The 20,292-nt window shown below is 45.6% G+C and overlaps 1 protein-coding gene across 3 annotated transcripts in view; it reads left to right on the top strand.

Moving 5' to 3' along the window:
- Positions 1 to 20,292, top strand: part of ST8SIA5 (ST8 alpha-N-acetyl-neuraminide alpha-2,8-sialyltransferase 5) — a 102,910-nt gene that overhangs the window by 51,940 nt on the left and 30,678 nt on the right. For 2 of the 3 annotated variants that reach the window (XM_053571719.1, XM_053571720.1), the window contains 2 exons: positions 7,928 to 8,020; positions 18,912 to 18,998. In XM_053571719.1, the coding sequence (XP_053427694.1) occupies positions 7,928 to 8,020; positions 18,912 to 18,998 (180 nt within the window). Of the gene's footprint in view, positions 1 to 7,393; positions 7,514 to 7,927; positions 8,021 to 18,911; positions 18,999 to 20,292 lie in introns of all 3 variants that reach the window. The other variant, XM_053571718.1, reaches the window with a different exon arrangement.

The following is a 20,292-nucleotide window of genomic DNA, read 5'->3' as shown; positions in this document are numbered from 1 at the left end:
AGACAATGGTGAACTCGCTTTGAGAGAAGGCTGGAGAAAGGGCTTCTCTCAATTTCCTAGCAGGGTAAGGAGAAGCTTGAAGTAGTCAGAGGGAAGTCCATGACTTACTGATTTCAAATAAAAGAATCATAACCCCATTATAGAAAGCATAGAAATATAGAAAAGTGTTTTAAAAATCACTCATGATCCCATTACTCTGAGACATCCCTATTAATATTTTGTTGCAATTCTTTCCTTTTCTCATGCATTCACCAATGTACATATAATTCTCTGTGGAGATCATGGTTTTGTAACTTACATTTTTTACTTTACATTAGCATGTGCGTATCTTCCTATGTCATTAGATAACAAGGTGTGAGCATCATGTTTGATGTTGGCAATTCAGACCAGACAGGGGTTTCCATGGCATCCTCCAGAATGCAGTCCTTGAGTGTCCTGTCAGAAATAGAATGTAGGGTGACCCAGTGTGGCTGTGCTTCTCAAAGTCTTACTTCCTCCCTTAGTCTGTTTGGGGTGCTATAACAAAATACCTTAAGCTGGGTAATTTATAAACAATAGAAAGTTACTGCTCACAGTTCTGAAGTCTGAGAAGTCTAAGTTCAAGGTACCAGCAGATTTGGTGTCTGTTGTGAGGATCCGTTTCTTATAGATGGTACTTTCTTGTTGTGTCCTGATGTGATGGAAAGGTGACCCTTCTTTTATGAGGGTTTAGCTCCATTCTTTTTTTTTTTGTTTTTTGAGACAGGGTCTGGCTCTGTCATTCAGGCTGGAGTATAGGAGTGTAATGGCCTGTAGGAATGTAATGGAGTGTAATTATGGGGGGCATAGACATTTGGACCATGGTTCCTCAAGTCAATCATCCTTACAGACTGAGCTAGAGTGATGCATCCCCCAAAGCAAAGCTCAGGTAAAATGGAGAAGGAAGCAAATTCTGTTAGCTCCATGTCCCAGATGAGAACACAGGCTTAGAAATAGGCATGGGGCAGTTTAGTGACTTGACACGTGGTTAATACATAGAGTCTGCAGCAGAGATGGGGTGATCAAGGACATCCCCTTGTCCAAGCAGAATTTAGTGTGGGCTTTATCTGCAGACAGGGTTGGGAGAAGTTTACTAATCATAGCAGAAGGAGGATGTCACCAGTGAAGATGGTGGAGAAACTTCCTGAGTTGTTCATCTCTGACTCAGTCCTGCAGTCCACCAGCCAAGAAACTATAAGTAAGTTTCTGCCTCCCTGGGCCTCTTTCTGGCATCTGCTGGCAGTGTGTGCCTTTTAGTGGCGGGAGAAAGGGGACAGAGGGGAATGAGCATTTCCTGGGCACTTCTTATGTGCCAGTCCTTCCCCTGAGATGCTTGTTGATGTCTTTTCTCAAACCTGTCACACACTTATAGCATTGTTTTTGCTGATGTGACAGATGAGGAAACTAAGGCTTAGGAAAGTGACAGGCCTGAAGTGGCTGTCAGTCTGTTCATTCCCTATTTAACAAATGGTGCTGGGTGAATTGGCTGGCAACTTGTAGAAGATTGAAACTTGGACCCACACTTTTCACCATTGACAAAAATTGACTCTCACTGGATAAAAGATTTAAACTTAAGACATAAAACTATAAAGATACTTGGAGAGAGTGCAGGGGGAACATTTGAAGAAATTGGCCTGGGAGAATACTTTATGAGGAGGAACCCCTCCCACCCCGGGCAATTGAAGCAACACCAAAAATATATTACTGGGATTGGATCAAACTAAAAAGCTTCTGCACAGCCAAGAACATAGTAAGTAAGGCAGTGCCTGTGGCTCAGTGAGTAGGGTGCCGGCCCCATATACCGAGGGTGGCGGGTTGAAACCCGAACCCGGCCATACTGCAACAACAACAACAAAAATAGCTGGGCAATGTGGCAGGTGCTTATGGTCCCAGCTACTTGGGAGGGTGAGGCAAGAGAATTGCCTAAGCCCAAGAGCTGGAGGTTGCTGTGAACTGTGATGCCACAGCACTCTACCAAGTGTGACAAAGTGAGACTCTGTCTTAAAAAAAAAAAAAAAGAACATAGTAAGTAAAGGAAGCAGATAGCCCTCAGAATGGGAGAAGATATTTGCAGGTTATGTTTCTGACAAAGATTTGATAACCAGAACTCACAGAGAACTCAAACTTATTAACAAGAAAAGAATAAGTGATCTTATTTCACTGTGGGCAAGAGATTTGAACAGAAGCTTCACTGAAGAAGACAGTGCATGGCCTACAGACACATGAAAAAATGCTCATCATCTTTAATCATCAGAGAAATGCAAATCAAAACCACTTTGAGATATCATCTAACTCCAGTAAGAGTAGCCCACATAATAAGATCACAAACTACAGATATTGGTGTGGATGTGGAGAAAAGGGAACACTTCTGCACTGCTGGTGGGAATGCAAGCTAATATGTTCCTTTTGGAAAGAAGTTTGGAGAACACTTAGGGATTTGAAAGTAGACCTGCCATTCGATCCTGCAATTCCTCTACTAGGTGTATATCCAGAAGACCAAAATCACTTTACAACAAAGATATTTGCACCAGAATGTTTATTGCAGCCCAATTCATAATTGCTAAGTCATGGAAGAAGCCCAAGTGCCCATCAACCCATGAATGGAGTAATAAATTGTGGTACATGTACACCATGGAATATTATGCAGCCTTAAAAAAGATGGAGACTTTACCTCTTTTATGTTTACATGGATGGAGCGAGAACATATTCTTCTTAGTAAAGTATCTCAAGAATGGAAGAAAAAGTATCCAATGTACTCAGAATTATTATGAAACCAATATGTAATCACCCACACTTCCATATGAAAGATAAAACACAACTATAGCCCAGGATGAAGGAGGAAAGAGGAAGGGAGGGGAGGGGAAAGGTTGGATGGAGGGAGGGTAATAGCTGGGACCACACCTATGGTATATTTTGTAAGGGTACATGTCAAATTTAAGTGTAGAGTATAAATGTCTTTTTTTTTTTGGCAGTTTTTGGCCGGGGCTGGGTTTGAACCTGCCACCTCTGGCATATGGGGCCGGTGCCCTACTCCTTTGAGCCACAGGCACCACCCAAGTATAAACGTCTTAACACAATAATTAAGTAAATGAGGTGAAGGCTATGTTAACCAGTTTGATGTAAGCATTCCAAATTGTATATAAAATCAGTACATTGTACCCCATAAATGCATTAATGTATACAGCTATGATTTAATAAAAATTTTAAAAAAAGAATACCATAGACTAGGTGGCTCTTAAACAGAAATTTATTTCTCACAGTTCTGGAGGCCCAGAAGTCCAAGATAAAAGCAGTGTAGGTTTCGGGGAAGGACCCACTTCCTGGTTTATAGATACCACCTTCTTGCTGTATCCGTACATAGTGCAGGTGGTAAGGGGTCTCTCTGGACCTCTTTTATACGGGCACTAATCTCATTCATGAGGGCTCTGTCCCCACCACCTCCTCAAAGCCCCATTTCCTAATACCATCACCTTGGGAATTAGGCTTTCAACATACAAATTTTGGGAGCACACAAACATTCAAATCATAGCAATGGCTAATGAAGGACGGAGCAATGTGAACCCAATTCTGAAAGCCTCTCTGTCTAAAAGCCAGTGACATACAGCCCAAGACCATTTAGGATTATTACATTGCTAATTCAGTATGTGAGTGATATTGGGGACTTGGGAGAAGTGAGACCAAGGAGGTGGCAAAGCAGAGACAGCTTAGTAGAGGGAATGGAAATGTTGGCTGATTGAAAGGGAGACATTGCCCTAATTCAAACAATTGTTTTAAGGAGGAGAAAAAAGGGACCCAGAGAAGAGAAGCGATTTACCGAAAGTCATACAGCTGGTTTATAGCCATATTGGAGAAGTGTCTGCAAGTCTCCAGCTCCCTGAGAACTCAAGGATAAGTCTCTTCCTAATGATCATCTGTCTCACTTGAATCTGGAGCTTTTCTTAGCAGCAGCCCAAGGTCATGGCTTCATCTGACCCAGTGAATTCCAAAGGGCATAGTAATACCAGCTGTGGTTGCAAATGATGATCTTTGTGATACGACACCAGACCTTACTTGCTGTTGTGTGAATGGAAATCTACATGAGTTAGAACCAAGGTTATGGACTCATTTTTGTGGTTCTACACTGATCCCTGTTCTTAGTTGTAGGTAACAGAATCTGGGTTCACTAGTTAAAGCAGAAAGGGATTTATTAAAGGCACAGCTAGCTCATGTTCTTTGGGAGAGCTGAAGCAATGGCTGAATGTACAGGAATGCCTTCCCGAACCAGAGAAACGGTGCCACTGTAAAAGCTGCTGCCTCTGATATAATCCTGAAGGTGTTGCCACTGCTTCAGTTCCTGAGACCTCTGCTGCATTCTGCACCAGCAAAACCATGGCTCAGTCCTTGCATTCTTCTCCTGTAATAGCTCTGCTGGTCTACGCAAATGCTTCTGATTAGCTGAACCTAAGTTGCATCCAGAACCTTAGCTGCAAAGGAGTCTGGAAATGGCATTTTTAGCTGTGCCAGCTCTGTAGTACAGAAAGTATAGAGATAACAAAGCCGTAGGCCCCCTGTTTGAGATGCTCGCAGTGTGGAGGGGGACACAGATGTATGAACAGACTATTTAAAACAATGTCATTTGCTCTAAGTAAGAGACAGTGTGCAAAAGGTGCCCAGTAGATGGTTCAGAGCCTTCCTAGAAGTGTGGACACTTGAGCAGGGATCAATTTGAGTTTGGCAGATGAGAAACATAGAGAAAAAAGTTCCGTGGCTCAGTGAGTAGGGCGCCGGCCCCATTTGCCGAGGGTGGTGGGTTCAAACCCAGCCCCGGCCAAACTGCAACAAAAAAATAGCCGGGCGTTGTGGCGGGCGCCTGTAGTCCCAGCTGCTCGGGAGGCTGAGGCAAGAGAATCGCCTAAGCCCAAGAGTTAGAGGTTGCTGTGAGCCGTGTGACGCCAGGGCACTCTACCCGAGGGCGGTACAGTGAGACTCTGTCTCTACAAAAAAAAAAAAAAAAAAAAAAGTTCCAGAACACAGGGAAAACAAGGGAAAAAAATGTGAGTTTGGTATTTTGGCAATATTCCACACCTTGTTCTGATTAACTCTGCCTAAATTCTTTCATGACATGAGAACAGGAACCAATTTATTTTATAGCTAGGGGCCAATTTTTTATGTAAAATGTTTCAAAATTTTAAAATTATATAAATATGTAATTATACTACTTAAAAATTAAGTATGACATTATATTAAAATTAAGAGCAAATGTAAATATAATTTTAAAAGTATTAAATATGAAATTATATTAAAATATATGTTTAATGACAAACTGATAATATAAAAATTTAATAATAGCAATAATAAAAATACAAATATTTTAAAAAGAAGCCAACACATCAGGTGAAATGTTTCAGGATTTCTAAAGCTGCACGTACATAAGTTTGTACACATGTGTTTAGCCAGTGGTTCTCAACCTTCCTAATTCCGCAATGTATTTTTATTGTTAAAAAGGGATAGGGACCCACAGGTTGAGAACCACTGGTTTAGACTGTAAAGGTGCATGTGAAATTCCTGCTCCCCCATGTTGGAACTGTTCCGAGGGATGCCTGATTTCCATTCTCTGGTTCTGGAGCAGGGCCCAGCAGCGGCCCTGGGGTACCCCTTGATTCTGACTCTTGCAGGCTGCCTGCAGTGAGGCCACTGTCTCCACGTTTACAGTGGTTTGTCCCTGCATGCTCCTTGATTTGTGGTGTTGAGGCTGTCCTGGAATCTGACCTGTCCAGCTCTATCTGGCCTAGTTTCTGGTCATCAGGAGAAGAGAGGCCATGAGGAAAGGGCTTGTGGATGTACATATGGGTACTTAAGGGAAGAGTCATACTTTGATGTGCTTGCATTGCTAGTAATAATGATTTAATAAGCCTAAAACCAATATTCAGTTGTTTGTTGAAAGTAAGTTAGGAATTGAATTGAAAAAATGATTGCAGATGATGGGCAAAAGGGAACAGAGACAGGAGAGAAGTGGATCAGAGAAACTCCAAATCTGGTGCAAAATGCACTTCCTGGAAGCCTAGCCCCTTTAAGACAAGGGGACTATCTTGCTAAAACTTCACCCCTTCCCCAGCACGACTCCACTGTGAGGTCACTGAGCAGGCAAAGATTATCTGTGCAAGGCTGCCCTCTCAGGGAGCGTGAGTGCTTTGGGGGAGTTAGGGAATTCAAAATGTTTAAACCTCATTAAAGAGAGAAATGAGTGCTTTGGGGGAGTTAGGGAATTCAGAATGTTTAAACCTCATTAAAGAGAGAAAGAGTCTCTTCAGACTAGATAAGGAAAAAAATACCTCCTTTCTTCTGTCACCTTGGTATGGTCAGAAGCCTCAGTCCATCTGAGCACAAGGCTTCTTGAGTGTTAATTACCACTCCTGTGATTTGTGTGCATGGCCTAATTAGGGTCTGCTTTGACATCCTGCTCTTGGACTGCATTCCCTGTCCCATGCTCTGTTTATGTTAAGATCATAAATAACTTAGAGCAATAACAGTAAGAGGTAAATCAATCTAATTCACGTAGTTAGTTAAAGAAATACTTTGGTTAGAAAATGCAAGCCTAGCAAGAACCATGACGTAAGGATTAGCTTTCCCTCATTAGATTGGTGATTAAAACAATGATGTATGCAATAAAAACGGAGCTAGACTGGAGGAAGGACTGTTCCAGAGTCCTCACGTTTGAAGGTGGAGAGACTTCCAACCCAGCTGTTTTTTAAAAAACTTTCTCTTACTATCTTGACTTTTCATTTTCTCCTCATCCTCTCATCTCTGCCAGCCACTGAGAGGGAACTCATGACATAGTTTGGGGCTTGTCTCCAACAGAGGCTTACCTGGCTTCTGCCCCATGAGGCTGGAGGGCCCTTTTCAGGGAACACCAGCTGTCCTCATAGCCCAGTGTCACAGGAACAGCTTTGAGTTAGTTCATAGGCTCCTGTCCTGGCTCTGCCACCTTCCAGCTTGTGATGGGCACTTTTTTACATAGGCTAGTTAGATAGATTAAAAGTGGTTACATCCATCCACATCAAATGCCTGGCTTGGCACCTGGCCCCGGGTAAGGTTGCAGTAGGTGATGGGTGAAATTGGTAATGGTGTTCTACATGAAGCTGGTAAAGGGACTCTGAGGTGGCTGTGACATACCTGGAGCCAGCTGGTGCTGGAAAGAGCTTGGCCTCTTCCACACTTGGGCTTTTCCAAGCCCCCCACCCTGCACTGACAATGTGGCCTGCATCCCTGCCTGCCTTCTGCCTCCCCAGAAGCAGCATGTGGCCTGCGCCTCAGTTGCCAAATGAGGAGAAAGAAAGGTCAGTCTCAGTGTGAGTGTGAAAATCAAGTGAACTGATGGAAATGCTTTGTCAAGTAGGACAACAGCAGAAATTTCAGGACATTTCCCTGAAGAAGAGGAGAAAGCAGGAGAGGGCGGCCTGGCTGGAGGCTGGAAGCTCACTGCTGGACTCCCGGTGCTGCTGCCTTCACCACTCAGGTCTCTCACTTTCTCTGATCACAGAATGCAGAGCATCCCTCTTCCTCTTCTTTCCTTTGAAGCCACAGACTTAAAACTGAATCTGCTTCTGAATCTCCCTGTTTGCTGAAACGGGTTCATGTTCCCATAAATGCTGGGTTTTTTATGGCCCCTGTCCTGAGCAGTGGTCTCTGCAGCCTCTCAAGAGAGGAGATCTCCCAGGGCAGGGACTGCTGAGAATAGCTGACCACCCAGTGGTCAAGCCAGCTGCCCCCCGTGGTCTTCCTGAGCCCCCACCAGGTCAGCGGTTGCAGTGGGGCTGGTTTGGATTATTTATTTGATGGAAATAGACACCCTACCTCCTGAATAACAGCCCCTGAAGGCCTCTAGACCTGGCCTCTTCTTTATGTAACTTCTGTCCCTGTTGGTTCCTAGGTACTTTGACTTTTATGAGGGGCCTTTTGAATATAACTCCACAAGATGCCTGGAGCTGAGGCACGAGATACTGGAAGTGAAGGTGCTGTCCATGTGAGTATGGCTGGCTGGGAGGTGGGCGTACAGTGCATGTATGAGTGGGGTGGTGGCAGGCAGGGCGGAAGGAAACAGGAAACACGTGGTAGATCCCTGTAGAGCAGAAATTAGGTCTCCTTCCCTGGGCCACTGGCATTTGGAAAGCCTTGGAGGCCTGGACCACAGTGATGATTATGCCTGTTTTATGACAGAAGGCCAAGTTTGCAAGGTCACCGCTGGGACTCGGGTGTTAAAGTCCCCAGCTCAATTACCAGTCTTCTTGATTATCGTTGCAGGGCTCCTCTTATGTAGAAATTGAAGAGGGTATTGGGTGCCTTGCCTGAAATTCAGTACTTTGCACTGTAGAGTTAAGTGTTGCCCTCTTGCTATCACCTTTTAACATTTTAATTTCATGAGAAATCTGATTTTTTTATTATTTAAATGATACAAAATTCAAGTGGTCCAGATGGTTATTTGGTGAAGAACCCCCTCTTGCAGCTCTCCCCAGAAGCAGCGTGTGGCCCTGTGCCTCCTTCTCGAGAGAATCTGTGAGTGAGCAGGCATGTCTGTATGGAGGTTCTTTCATTGGTTTTTGCACAAATGGTGGAAGAACTGTGCTTTCCCCTCCCCACTCGACAATATGTCACCCATGGCTCTGTTACAACCTATGGGAGAAGAAACACAGTCGCTGCTGAGTGTTTTAGTGGGCTGTGTCTACCTGCCTTTCCCATCCCTCACAGAGCTGCCATGAAGTCAGAAAACTCATTTAGAGGAACTTGTACTGTTTTAGTCATGATAGGAAACAGTTATATCTGAATGTGGGGGAAGTATAGCTTGTTCAGAGGGGGTGTTGAGTGTTCATATGGACTCACCGGCCCCTGGCATAACCCAGGGACCCTGACCCATGCTTCTGTAGCTGTCTGACATGATTCTAGGTGCCTGGGTCCTGGGAAGAGGGTGGGCCTTGGGTTAGGCAGGCTGAGATCCAAAGCTGACGTGGCCTTACCGGCTCTGATTGTTTATGTAAATTACTTAACCTCTTTGAGCCTTTCCTTACCTATAAAAGTGGGGACACTGTTACCTCTGTTTTAAGAGCTGCTATAGACTATCTGTAATAATACATGTGAAAGGAGATAGCCCGGCAGTCTGTATGTGTAGTAGTGCACATAATAGGTGCTCAGTAAACGCCAGGGCCCGTTTCTCCCTTTCCTTTCCACCTCTTTCTTTGTGGAACCAGTAGTAGTAGCAGCTTTTCTGGGATGTCATGAACAGACTCCATAGCTTAGCAGCTGTGGGGAAGCTCTAAGGGTGCGATCCATGTGCAGCTGGGGACAGCTGTGTTGTTTATGTTCCCTGTGCCAAGTGGTGGTACCTGCACCTGATCTGGAGAGACAGCTCACCTCCCATAAGTTCTTCCCAGCCCTGGGTTGAGCACATGCCGCCATGGAGTTCTCCTGGTGCTCACAGCCTATGGGGAGAGTGACATTAATAGCTAGTTACCCGATGAAGTCAAAGCAGTGACAGGGAGCTTGACCAGGCTGGGGTGGACAGGGGGCCATCAGGCAAGGCTTCCTGGAGGAAAGGATGCTAGAGCTCCAGTCTGAAGGGTGATGGGAGTTATCTAGGCCAGGAGGATTCAGGTGGAGGGAACAGTGTGTGTAAAGGCCCTGTTCCAGGAGGAAGCCTGCTGTGTCCCAGGCTCCGAAGGGCCAGGGAAGCTTGTATGCTGGCATGAGAAGAGACATGGATGCTGCTAACTGCCAGAGGCTTAGGCAGGGTTGGACAGTGTGGGACCTCACAGCTTGGCTTGTATCTTTATCTAAGGGGCAGTAGGAGCTGTGGGAGAGATTTTAAGTAGGATCTGGGGTATATGAGCTGATTGGTGTTCTGAAACATTCCACCGAGGAGTTGTGACTCAGTGGCAAGGATGGCCATCAGGAGCCAAATTCATAAGCTTGTAGCAGAGAGCCTGGATCTTTTCTCTGAATTCAAAGATTTGGGGCCCTTACATGTTTTACCATGCACTTCCAGAGCTCTCTAGTTGAAATGAAGTGATCCTCCTGCCTCAGCCTCCCAAAGTGCTGGGATTATACACATGAGCCACTGCACCTGGCCAATTTTTAAAAAGTGTAAAATATACATGGTTTCTTTATGGTTATTTCAAGGTCTGGACAAGATCTGAGAGACCTCCATGAATTGGTCATCCTTCCATCCCTCTACCCATATGTTTTCTATACGTTGGTGTTAGTCTCTATCAGTTTGCTAGGGCTGCCACAAGGTGCCACTGACCTGGCGGATTAAATGACAGAGCTGTGTTTTCCACAGTTCTCAAGGCCAGAGGTCCAAGATCAAGGTGTGGGCAGGGCCGGTTTGGGGCTTCTCTCCTTGGCTGGCAGACAGTTGCTTTCTCACTGTGTCCTCGTGTGATTTCCCTCATCGGGGTCTTGTCTGTGTCCTAATCTCTTCTTATAAGGACACAAGTGAGATTGGATTAGTGCCCACCCTAAGGACTTCATTTTAACCCTATCTCCAAATAAATACCCACTCTGCATAGTAGGGGTTAAGCCCTCAACATATGAATACTGTGGGGGACACAGTTCTGCCCATGACAGTCCCTGTCACAGCGTTCATGTAGGTTCAGGTGAGGCATTCCCTGGGCCTGTTGTTGTGAGCTGTGGTGGACAGCCTCATATTTCCCTGTGCTCCGTGCCCACCCCTGTTCTCGTCATAGACTGCTGTTGGGGGTGTTTGGGCCTCTCTGCAATTTCCTTCCTTTCCTTCCTTCCCTCCCTCCCTTCCTTCCTTTCTCTCAAGCTGTCACCCTGGGTAGAGTGCCGTGGTGTCACAGCTCACAGCAACCTCAAACTCTTGGGTTTAAGCTATTCTCTTGCCTCAGCCTCCCAAGTTAGCTGGGACTATAGGCGCCTGCCAAAATGCCCGGCTTTTTTTTTTTTTTTTTTTTCAGTTGTCACGTTGTTTTAGCTGGCCCGGGCCAGGTTCCAGCCTACTAGCCTCAGTGTACGTGGCTGGTGCCCTACCCGCTGAGCTGCAGGAGCCACCCCACATTTGCCTTTAGTTCTCATTTTTGCTGTGGACACCCACTCTATACCCAAGGGCTGGGCTCCTGGGCTGAGCAGCCATCCCAGGGGTGACCTTGGGTCCAGCTGGGCCTTGTATCCGTGCCTCTTCCACAGCAGTTGTCCTCTCTGTGGTCCCCAAACCCTGGGACCTGAGAAGAGAGGAGAGGCCAGGATGCTCATGGGGCATGAGCCTGTGAGCCTGGGGGCATCAGGGGACAGCAAGCTCTGTGCTCCTTTCTTGAGTCCCTGATGAAGGTCAGTGAGTCCTCCAGACTAAAATCAGAGAGCCCCAGAGGCAGGCCTCTGATCTGAGTGGTTCTGACACCATCTGGGGACCCTGGGGCTTCACTGTGCTCCAGCCCAACACCATGAGCAGGATTCATGGGAGTCTGACCCAGAGTTCCCAGGAAAAGGTTAAACCCCCATCTACGAATGGAGGAGCAGGATGGACACACTCCACCGTCCCTTCAGGCGCACAGAATGTCAGCCGGTGTTCTGTCTGAGGAGACAAGGAGGTGTGTGATTCATCTCATAATGATTCTGATCCGCATTGCTGAAATCAATGGTAAAAATCAGTCAGCAGGAAAATTCCCACATGGAAAATGCCTCACTCCATGACAATGTCAGATACGTGAAGAATTGCTTGTGATGGTTTATTAGAGAGATACATTGTCACTAATTCTTGTTGAAAGTATTGACTCTTGCTTTTAGTCATTCCTGAGACTCTTTATTTTTAAATAGGAAGCTTCAGTTGCTGCCTGTGCTTACTTGCAGCTGGGGATCATGCCTGAGAACTCCCCTTCCAGCCTCTCCCACTGCCCCTTCCCCATCTTTCTGGAGATAGGAACACTGCATTGACCCCAATACTGAGGCAGCTGGGCAGACACTGCTCTCCGAGTTGGGAGGCTCCTTTGTGCCACTGAAGTGCTCATGATCCTGTGTCCTTTTCCAGTCAAGGGGAATGTCAGGGCCAGGACCCAGGCTCAGGCCTCTCTGAGTCTAGCCCTCTGTGGGTTCAGGACGCACTTGGTCCTAAATAGATGGAGGGAGTCGGGGAGACCTGGGTGTAGACAGGAGCCCACGGAGGAAAAGCAAAGGAAAGAAAGGTAATGAGATGATTGCTCTCATCTCATTGTGATCACCATCTCTTGCACAAGAACAATCAAGTAGATTACAAAAGCTTTTAAAAAGCCACAGTCCCAGGCAGCGCCTGTGGCTCAAAGGAGTAGGGCGCCGGCCCCATATATTGGAGGTGTTGGGTTCAAACCCAGCCCTGGCCCAAAACTGAAAAAAAAAAAAAAGCCACAGTCCCTGCCCCACACCTTCTCACCTAGCCCAACTCCTATTGGTTCTTAGCTGTTTCTTCTGGTAATTACCACCATCAACCTGCCTCTGCTGTCTCTTGACTTAGGCTTTTCCCTGTGTTCACAGATGTCCTACCTTGGTGAATGAGGACTCCTTGCCTTCCACTATGCCCAGCCCCCTCCCCACGTTTCCCCAGTTGAGGGATATTGCTGTTTTTAGTTCTTATATCTGCAGATGACCTGAGTAATCTATTTCTATTTCAAATATAGACAGTAGCTCTTGGTTCTGCACCATGTAAGATGAGGCTATTCTAATTATCCCCTCCAGCCTGTGTCTTTGGTCATCTGTGAGTTTAGTTTTAAAATGTCAAGGCTGATAATATTTATATTCTATTTGTAACCATGCCAAGTCTTTCTTGGGGCTTTCTCTAGGGGGTGACCCTATCAACTTGGAAGATCAGTGAATGGTGGTTTTCATTGCTGGACAATGTAGATAGGACTCACTGAAGGCAGGAAGCACCAGGGCTCCACTCCTTTCTTGTACCTTTCCTTCCCCTTCTGTCTGGAGCTTCTCACGATCTCTGCCTCTTTGTACTCCTCCTCTCTGCTTTTCCCTATTTTTTCTGCCTCTCCCTCAGTCAGGCATACCCTTCCCCTTCATCCTCTTGCTCCATCCTGACTGCTTTTTTGGTGGGTCATGTGGCTGTTGTTCTGGGCTTCCATTCTTTGCCTTCTTAGGGGGGAGTCACCTTTGCTTAGATCCCATAGCTTCTTTCTTGTTTACTCCTTTCTTTTATTTCCACTCATTCTCAAGTAATTCTCAAGAAGTGGTGGGTAAGAGGTAAGGTTTTTGGAGTCCTTCTGCATCTCCATGACTGGATTCTTCTCTGTGGCTTGATTGTTGGTCTGATGGGTTGTTGGGTTGTTGGCTTGGTGGGTTGGTGTTTTAGGTGAAAACTGTATTCCTTTAGGATGTTTAAGAACTTCTCTGCCATCTTCTAGCATTCAGCGCTACATGAAAAGCGTGAGAATGGTTGTTTCTTTGGAGGTACCTGTTTTTCTTTTCCTCTGGAATCTTTTCAGATCAAGTCGGTTCCGAGATGGCGCAGTGTCTTGGGACAGACTCAGCCAGTGGAGCCTCTTCATCTGGACCTCCTTGGCCTTGCTTTTGGATCTCTTTATATTTCCTCCTTTCCATTTTTCTCTTCTTCCTCTTTCTAGTGTATCTAAGAGTGGTATATTGGATCTTCTGGATTGTACCTCTAGCACACCTGTCTTTTAATCTCATCTTTTCTCTCTTTTTGCTCTTTAATTCTACAATGTGGGGAAATCTCTTGACTTCATCTTCTAGCTCTTCTGATGAAACCTGTCCCTGCCGAGAGCTCTTTCTTTGTTCTTAGAGAAATCTGTTCTTATTTTTAAGTATGTGATGTCTTCTTGAATATTTCTGGGGACAGTAAATAGGATATTTTTTAGTTCTCTTTTGTTCTTCCAATAGTTTTTTTGATTTTTTTTTTTAATGTGTGTGTGGTTATTCTATCTCATGGTTTATATTGCTCTGTCTCTTTCAGGTTGACTGAGAGATCGTTGGTTTTCTTTTCACATTTAGACTTCAAACAATTACAAACCAATAAGAGCTCTGTGTCTGAAGTTGTTCAAAATGCTGCTGGCCTTTTACTGCCAGACTGGCTGGATCTTTTAACTGGGAATGATATATTTTTTAGAGAATAGCTGATAGTCTGGTTCCATCTTCCTTCTCTGCTGGACTTTCAATATTTGGCTTTACCATGGGGCGGGTAGAATGTTGGCTTGGTGATTCTGCTCATGGACTCATACCTGATTCTCATTCTCAGGGCTATGCCCCTCCCACCTTCTACCCACTTCTTAGAATGTTCCGCCCTGATTGGCTTTAGGTCTTCTGGGCTGTGCCATCCAGGACTTCTGGGCTGTCCTTGTATCACCCCCCACTTCTTCTATGCACTTGTTGGAATCTTTCTTCCACTGATATGCCCTCCCCTGCCTTCATCATTCTGTTCATCTGGTAGGATTATACATTTTTTATTCCTCTTCTGGAATGTTCTGTGCTTAGAAGAAAAGAGAGAAATGCCTGCATCAGTCCTTCATCTGTAAAGTAAAGATGATCTCTACATTTGTAAAGCAATTTATAGAATATTTTTACACATATTATTCCATTTGATCTCTCTCACATCTTAGGTCAGCAGGGCAGTGGCTGCTATCTCCATCTTACAGATAAAGCAGCTGAGTCTCAGGGAGATTGGATGACTTGCCCGAGGTCACATTGCAAGTTGGGGAAGGAGCCAAAAGTTGAGAGGCTGGGTGTCTAGGCGCCGGCTTTGATCCAGGATTTGACACTGGTATGGCAGCTCCCTGCAAGAAGGAGGTTGTTTTTGTTTGCTACTGTATTTCCAATTCCTGCCATATGGAGATATTCATAAATGGAGACTTGGTTTGAATTCAGATGTATCAATTCATTTATTAATTTATTGGTATACTCAGCAAATATTTACCATGCACCTATTATTTGCCTGAGCCTGGGACTTACAGGCTCAGGCATGATCCCCTTTCTGTATGATATTTACTACCTGGTGGGAAAGATGAGGAGAGACAACAGAATTGTGGGTTTTACAAAAGTATAAAGTACCGGGGGTTATGTGTGTTTAACAGTAATGATAGCTTACACCTATTGGACACTTTCTGTGAGTCTAGTCCTTTATTGCTTCATCTCATTTAATAATTTTAATAGGTCTGGGAGGGCAAGAGACTATTATTATGCCCATTTTATAGATGAGAAAAATGAGGCTCAGACAGGTTAAACAATCTGCCTGAGTTTCCATAGTTAGAGCTATCTGAACTGAATCTTATACCCAAGTCTCTCTGGCTCCAAAGTCCATGTACTTCCTGTCCTATATAGTGTTTACCACAATCATCCCTCCTCCAGCAGCTGTGTATTCTCCTCACAGGTGAGGCCTGCTGTATTTGGAGACAACTGTTACTACTTCTAATTAAACACAGAATGAACCCATTTTTAGTTTAGTTTAGTTTTTTTGTTTTTAACCACAGTTAAGTGGATTAAATACCTTTTTTGGAATGATGGACCTCTTTGGGAAGCTTCATGTTCTCCCCAAGATAGGCACATGAGTGGATAGACTTGAGTTTTGCCTATAACTCAGAGTATCTATGGACTCCCTTAAGCCCTTTGGTACACCTCAAGTTAAGAGCCACAATGATAGTAGTTTCCTGGTAGCAGTTGGCTCCTGGGGGCTGGTTATGCTTCCATTCACCATCACACCAGAACAGCATCCTTTCAGGGGCTCCTCTCTGCATCAGGGGACAAGACCAGACAGCTTCTTAGTGGTCCACAGCCAGGTGACCCTGCGCTACTACAGAATGCCTGGCCTGGGCTGGGGACTGTGCATGATCAAGAGAGAAAAGTCATGGTCTTGCCTTTAAGGAATATATGATATGTGTACATTTCCCAGTATTTCTGTGGAATTCCATCTTATGAACTGCTCGATGGAAAGAAGATTATATGATCCAATACTTCTGGGAAATGATTTAGATGATACCTCTTTCTTAGAAATGCACAATATATGACAACATATTAAAGGATCTGAGAATTCTTGCAGTAAAGAAAAGCATTTATCTTTATTTAACTCAGCTTTCCTCAAATATATATGACCATAGGTTTCCCCCTTTAAAAAAATCCCTGCCATTTTGTAGCAGTTTCACATTGAGTAGTTCACATTGTAGTGAGTTAGGGTCCCATGGAATAAATTTGGGAAACACAGACATAGTCATACAGATTTTTCCCTTTCTCACTTGCTGTTCCTACACCTCATTGCTAAAGGGCTTCACCCACAAGGAAATGTAGAAAAGTACCAACGGAGTGATTTTTTTTTTTTTTTTTTGAGACAGAGTCTCACTACATCACCCTTGGTAGAGTGCTGTGGCATCCCAGCTGACAGCAACCTCAAACTTTGGGCTTAAGTGATTCTTTTGTCTCAGCCTCCTAAGTATCTGGGACAACAGGTGCCCACCACAACGCCCGGCTATTTTTTGGTTGCAGTTGTCATTGTCTCACAGGCCCAGGCTGGGCTTGAACCCACCAGCTTCTGTGCACAAGTGGCCAGCGCCCTACCCACTGAGATATGGGTACCGCCTTAAACACATTTTTTTTATTTTTTGTAAAAATAATCTTTTTTTTTTTTTGAGACAGAGTCTCAAGCTATCGCCCTGGGTAGAGTGCCATGGCATCACAGCTTAAGCGATTCTCTTGCCCCAGCCTCCCAAGTAGCTGGGACTACAGGCACCTGCCACAATGCCTGGCCATTTTTTGGTTGCAGTTGTCATTGTTTGGCAGGCCTGGGCTGTATTCGAACCCACCAGCTCTGGTGTATGTGGCTGGTGCCTTAGCCACTTGAGCCACAGGCACCGAGCCTGTAAAAATAATCTTAATGGGCAGGTGAGGGTAATGATTAGCTCCACATTACAGATAAGGAGACTAAGGCTCAGAAATGACTTGTCTGTGGTGACACAGGCTGAAAGTAACATAGCCAAGCTCAGGTGCTTAGCTACCTGTGTTTCCCATGTTCTTTAAAAACATGATCTGGGGGGAATATAGGCCATTCTGATGGCCCAGGATCTGTGTTTTCCTTGTCACTTAGGCTGTTCTTGGAGGGTGGAGCCTGGGTCCTGGGACCTTGCCAGGACTCGGTACTTCTAACAGCTCATGCTATAGGCAGCTACTGGCTCATTATTGATCCTGGGCCTCTGGTCCAATGAAGCGCATTGGTGTCCCTGAGGTGGTTTAGCCAGAATGAAAGGGTGTGTGGCTGAGAGTCCCAGGGAGCAGAGCTCAGGGCCTGAATGCGCCCACCCAGCCCTGATGGAGAGCCACCACGTGTGTGACTCCCGGAAGTGCAAAGATCCTTGTGGAAGGTCTACACCTTACAAGGAGGGCTCAATTATGTGATAGACATGTCTTGTGATCCTTCCCCTAAGGAGCAGGGGGTGCTGGCTGTTATTGGGGAACCCCCCGTATCTTTCTGGATCTCACAACTTCCACTAGGCCAGGGCCTCATGGGGACCCTGAGAGGCTGAAATATTAGAGAATTCTGGGCATTTCTGCACAACAGGAGAATCACCCTCAAAACCAAGCACAAGTTAAAGCAGGGATGAATTGGGTAGAACTAAGGAAGAGTTTCTGACTAAAATGGGGACAAAGTAACCAAGGTTGCCTCAAGGGGACAGGTAACAGAGAAGCAGGTGACAGAGAGGCCTGGGACTGTGGATGTGGCCCTGAGGTTAGACACTACTGAAAAAGAGGAAAGGAACCAATGAAGAGAGGGATGAGTGGCTATTTGGGGTTAATGTACATAAGGATCTCAGACTGGGAGAGATACACACACGGAGGGAGGATGCCATGTGATAACAGAGGAGGCAGAGAGGAGAGGGATGAGGCTCACCCAGAACATCAGAAACCAAAAACAATAAGGGATCGCATATCAGTTGGTGTTCGTGGGACTCTATATCTTTGATTTGGCTCATTCATCCAATAAATATTTATCGAGTGTCTTTATTTTGCTAGGCACTGTCTTAGAAGCTGGGGAATACAGCATCAAAGCAATTACAATTATGCTTCATTATAAATATGTAAATGTAAATTTATAAACTAAAAACTAGTGCTTTTTGTGGGTTTCAGGCGAAGGGAGAGCCCTCTGATTGGACACCCCTTTCCTGGCTGTGCATTAGAACATTAGGATGCTTGTAAGCTAAGTTGCACAGAACCTGGCAGAGGGTCACTCAGATAAAGGGGCACGTCTCAGGCTTCTCATCTCTTCCTTTCTGTCATAAGGAAACTGTGATCTGCCCTTGAGATGGGAGAAAGACAAGGCTGTGCCCTGGGTGGGTGTCTGACACGCCTCTTCCCAGGAGAGCAGTCTGACTTCTTTATAGACAGATGTTCCCAAGAGAACCATGCAGACCCTTGCGGGGTGGACGTGTGAGGAGAAATGTTTCACACTGTTCCCAGGATTTCTTTTAGACAGACATGGAAATGACAGCATGAAGCAAGGTCCCTAGAAATGGGAGGCATGCTGTGCAGGGCTGCCTGGGGCTGTGTTGGGGTCAGCCCGAGGCAGAAGTAAGGGATGGTATGGGCAAGAGCCTTGCTGAGGTTTGCAGGGTAAGCAGGGGAGACAGGTTTAGGGACTGCCTCTAGGTGTGGGATGGTGGCCTGCTGATGAAGGGGGCAGGAGCCAGTTGAGGGTGTGGGCTGAATGGGTTGGTTTGTGCATGAAAGGCCCACTTGAAGTGGAGTTGTTTGCTATCTTTAGGAATTAGCAAGGCTCCAGCTACCGGAATGTCAAGAATATAGAAAACAAGAAAATATAGTTAATGTCAAGGGCCAGGACTTGGCCATGGGAGGGGAAGGGAATTTCTGGGAATGACAGTGTTTTGTCCTGCCCCACCCATGCACTCACTCTTCTGTCCTCCCCTCCCCAGGGTGAAGCAGTCGGAACTGTTCGACAGGTGGAAGAGCCTCCAGATGTGCAAATGGGCGATGAACATCTCTGAGGCCAATCAGTTCAAGTATCTATGATTTGTCTGTCCCCTCTTCTCCTTGTATGGCTCTTCTCCCGGGCACCTCTTCTGGTCTCTGTCATCCTGCAAGGTCCACCTGTTGGTGGGCATCTTCCCCAGAGTGGGCCCGGTGGGACCCATCTCTGCAGTCTTGCGTATGCATGATACTATGTTGGTGCAGGTAGACTTCATTTTACGAATTGAGATGATCCTGGCAATTTGTGTAACTGCTGGATTTTGGTAACTCAGGTCCAAGTTTAAATTTACTGAGCAGCTGTGAATATGAAGGAATCCTATTCAGGAGGTTGTGGAAAGCAAATATGACTGAGCATTTTGTGGTTCCTTTATAAGTCATTTGTTTCAGTTTGCAGTTCAAGGCCAAGTCTGGAGGCAGAGTAGTAGTTTTAAGAGGCCCATTTTTAGAAATGTGAAGTCCCTACAAGAGATAAAGTCATTAGAAAAGTAATTTGTATAGCTTTCCTGGAGTGGGCAAGCTGGAGTCACAGGATTACGGGGGATTTGAGGGGGAAGAAAAAACCCTGCACTTTACATATAAGGAAACTGGGCCCGGAGAGGAAAAGACCTTTCTGGAGCCCCACAGGTGGTGGGGGCAGAGAAGAAACTGCAGTCTAACAAGAAACTACAAGCTTCTTGACACCAGATTGGAAACCCAACTTTTGAGAAAGTTCCTCCTCATTCTTTGTTAGTCGTCATTGCATGGTTCCAGGGAGAAGGAGTTCCATTCCTCTTAGGGCTGGCTGGACACTGGATGTGACAGTGCCTGGAGTCAGTGGGAGGGAAAGTGACCAGTTTATGCTCAGACCATTGCTGCTATATTTGGAGGAAGTGATCCTTGTGGGATCAAAGCTGCTGACACAAAGGAGGTAGTGATTTGTGCCCTCTGTTGATTCTTGCATCCTCTGGCCAGGGCAGAGGGCTTTGGGTCCCTAGGGCAGTGGAAGTAAGTTGTGCCCAGGATCTGACTCTGTCATGGAGCCTTGTGTGCACTCTTCAGAGGATGCACTGCCAAGGTGGAACACAGCTGCAGAGAAGAGAAAAAAACAGGTTGCTCTGGGCTGGCTGCCGCTCAAGCCTGCCACATCAGTCACACTGTCCCTTAGAGGTTGTTTTTGCTTTAATGCCTGCAAAATGCAGAAGGCATTTAACCCTTCTGTAGCTCATGTTTTAATATTTTTATGTTATAAATCAGAGGGATAAACACACACACACACACACACAGAGGGTGCCAAAGAATGTATACATATTTTAAGTGATATTCTCAACCTTTTGAAGTTGAGTTGAA

Source organism: Nycticebus coucang, chromosome 19 (genome assembly GCF_027406575.1).
Source record: "Nycticebus coucang isolate mNycCou1 chromosome 19, mNycCou1.pri, whole genome shotgun sequence".
Lineage (NCBI taxonomy): Eukaryota > Metazoa > Chordata > Mammalia > Primates > Lorisidae > Nycticebus > Nycticebus coucang.
This window is presented reverse-complemented; position numbering and strand designations above follow the sequence as displayed.